This window comes from Wasmannia auropunctata, unplaced genomic scaffold (assembly GCF_000956235.1).
Source record: "Wasmannia auropunctata unplaced genomic scaffold, wasmannia.A_1.0 LD321451.1, whole genome shotgun sequence".
Lineage (NCBI taxonomy): Eukaryota > Metazoa > Arthropoda > Insecta > Hymenoptera > Formicidae > Wasmannia > Wasmannia auropunctata.
Window position 1 is genome coordinate 1 of NW_012041439.1, and position 1017 is coordinate 1017.

At 28.6% G+C, this 1017-nt stretch overlaps 1 protein-coding gene across 1 annotated transcript; it reads left to right on the forward strand.

Annotated features, from left to right (window-relative positions):
* The first annotated feature begins 6 nt into the window (after positions 1 to 6).
* LOC105460462 (probable cytochrome P450 6a20) lies at positions 7 to 984 on the forward strand. Its single transcript, XM_011706916.1, has 2 exons — positions 7 to 266; positions 537 to 984. The coding sequence occupies exons 1-2, from the start codon at positions 11 to 13 to the stop codon at positions 773 to 775; spliced, it is 495 nt and encodes a 164-aa protein (XP_011705218.1). The 5' UTR covers positions 7 to 10; the 3' UTR covers positions 776 to 984.
* The last annotated feature ends 33 nt before the right edge of the window (positions 985 to 1017 follow it).

Here is a 1017-nt window from a genome sequence, read left to right on the forward strand (position 1 = left end):
CGAGTATCGTATGAAGGGGAAAAAAATTTTTGAATTGAATCCAATTTGGACCGCCCTGTTTGCGTTTGTGCCACAAATTACGGATTTCTTTTCTATCCCTTTCACCCATCGAGATGTTACCAGTTTTTATATGAATATGTTTCGAGAAAATGTAGAATACAGACAAAGTCATAATATCGTCAGACAAGACTTTATGAATCTACTCATTCAACTCATGGAGAGAGGCTATGTTGAACCTGACGATGACAAGACCACCAATATATCATGTTAATATACATATTTATTTATATATTTTCATCAATATCTTCTCTATGTATCTTGAAAATGTAAACATATTTTTTTGCGTTACACTTTTGCAAATCAAATAATTAATTTTAATTTTTTGAAATGTGTATGTGTATTATATTCATATTATGTATATGTATCATGCATACTATATATACATATATATAATTAAAACTTTTTAATGTGTTTTTCTGTCTCCATACGTGATTACTGATTATTAACAAAATTATATTATATTATATTATTTACAGCAATCGTAAGCAAACTTACCATGGCAGAAGCTGCTGCACAAAGTTATCTCTTTTTTGCAGCTGGATTTGAAACAAGTTCGACGACAGCTACATTTGCTCTGTATGAATTAGCTCAACATCAAGATATACAAGAAAAAGTTTGCAACGAAATCGATAAAATATTAGCAAAACATGATTGTTTGACCTATGATGCTATAAATGAAATGACATATCTTCACAAAGTAATAAATGGCAAGTAGATCATCGCATATTATTTCTAGTTATTGGATGACGCAATTTTCAAGAAAAACTAAAGATATATATTATTTTTGAAAATATATTGTCATTTATAAGAGTATAGCCTCTATCGGTGCAATGTGAAATTTAATCTAGATTCCTGAAATAGATCTTTAAAGTCCACAACAGACTTTCTTATTGTTCATCTATAATCTAAAATCTAAAATAATTCATGTGTACTTGTGAAATCTTTTATCAACAAGTT

Bases quoted from the DNA above. Each gene is read 5' to 3' on its own strand.
- LOC105460462 (XM_011706916.1), top strand. From the start codon at position 11: ATGAAGGGGAAAAAAATTTTTGAATTGAATCCAATTTGGACCGCCCTG. The intron at 267-536 runs GTTAATATACAT...TATTATTTACAG, and splicing joins CAAGACCACCAATATATCAT to CAATCGTAAGCAAACTTACC.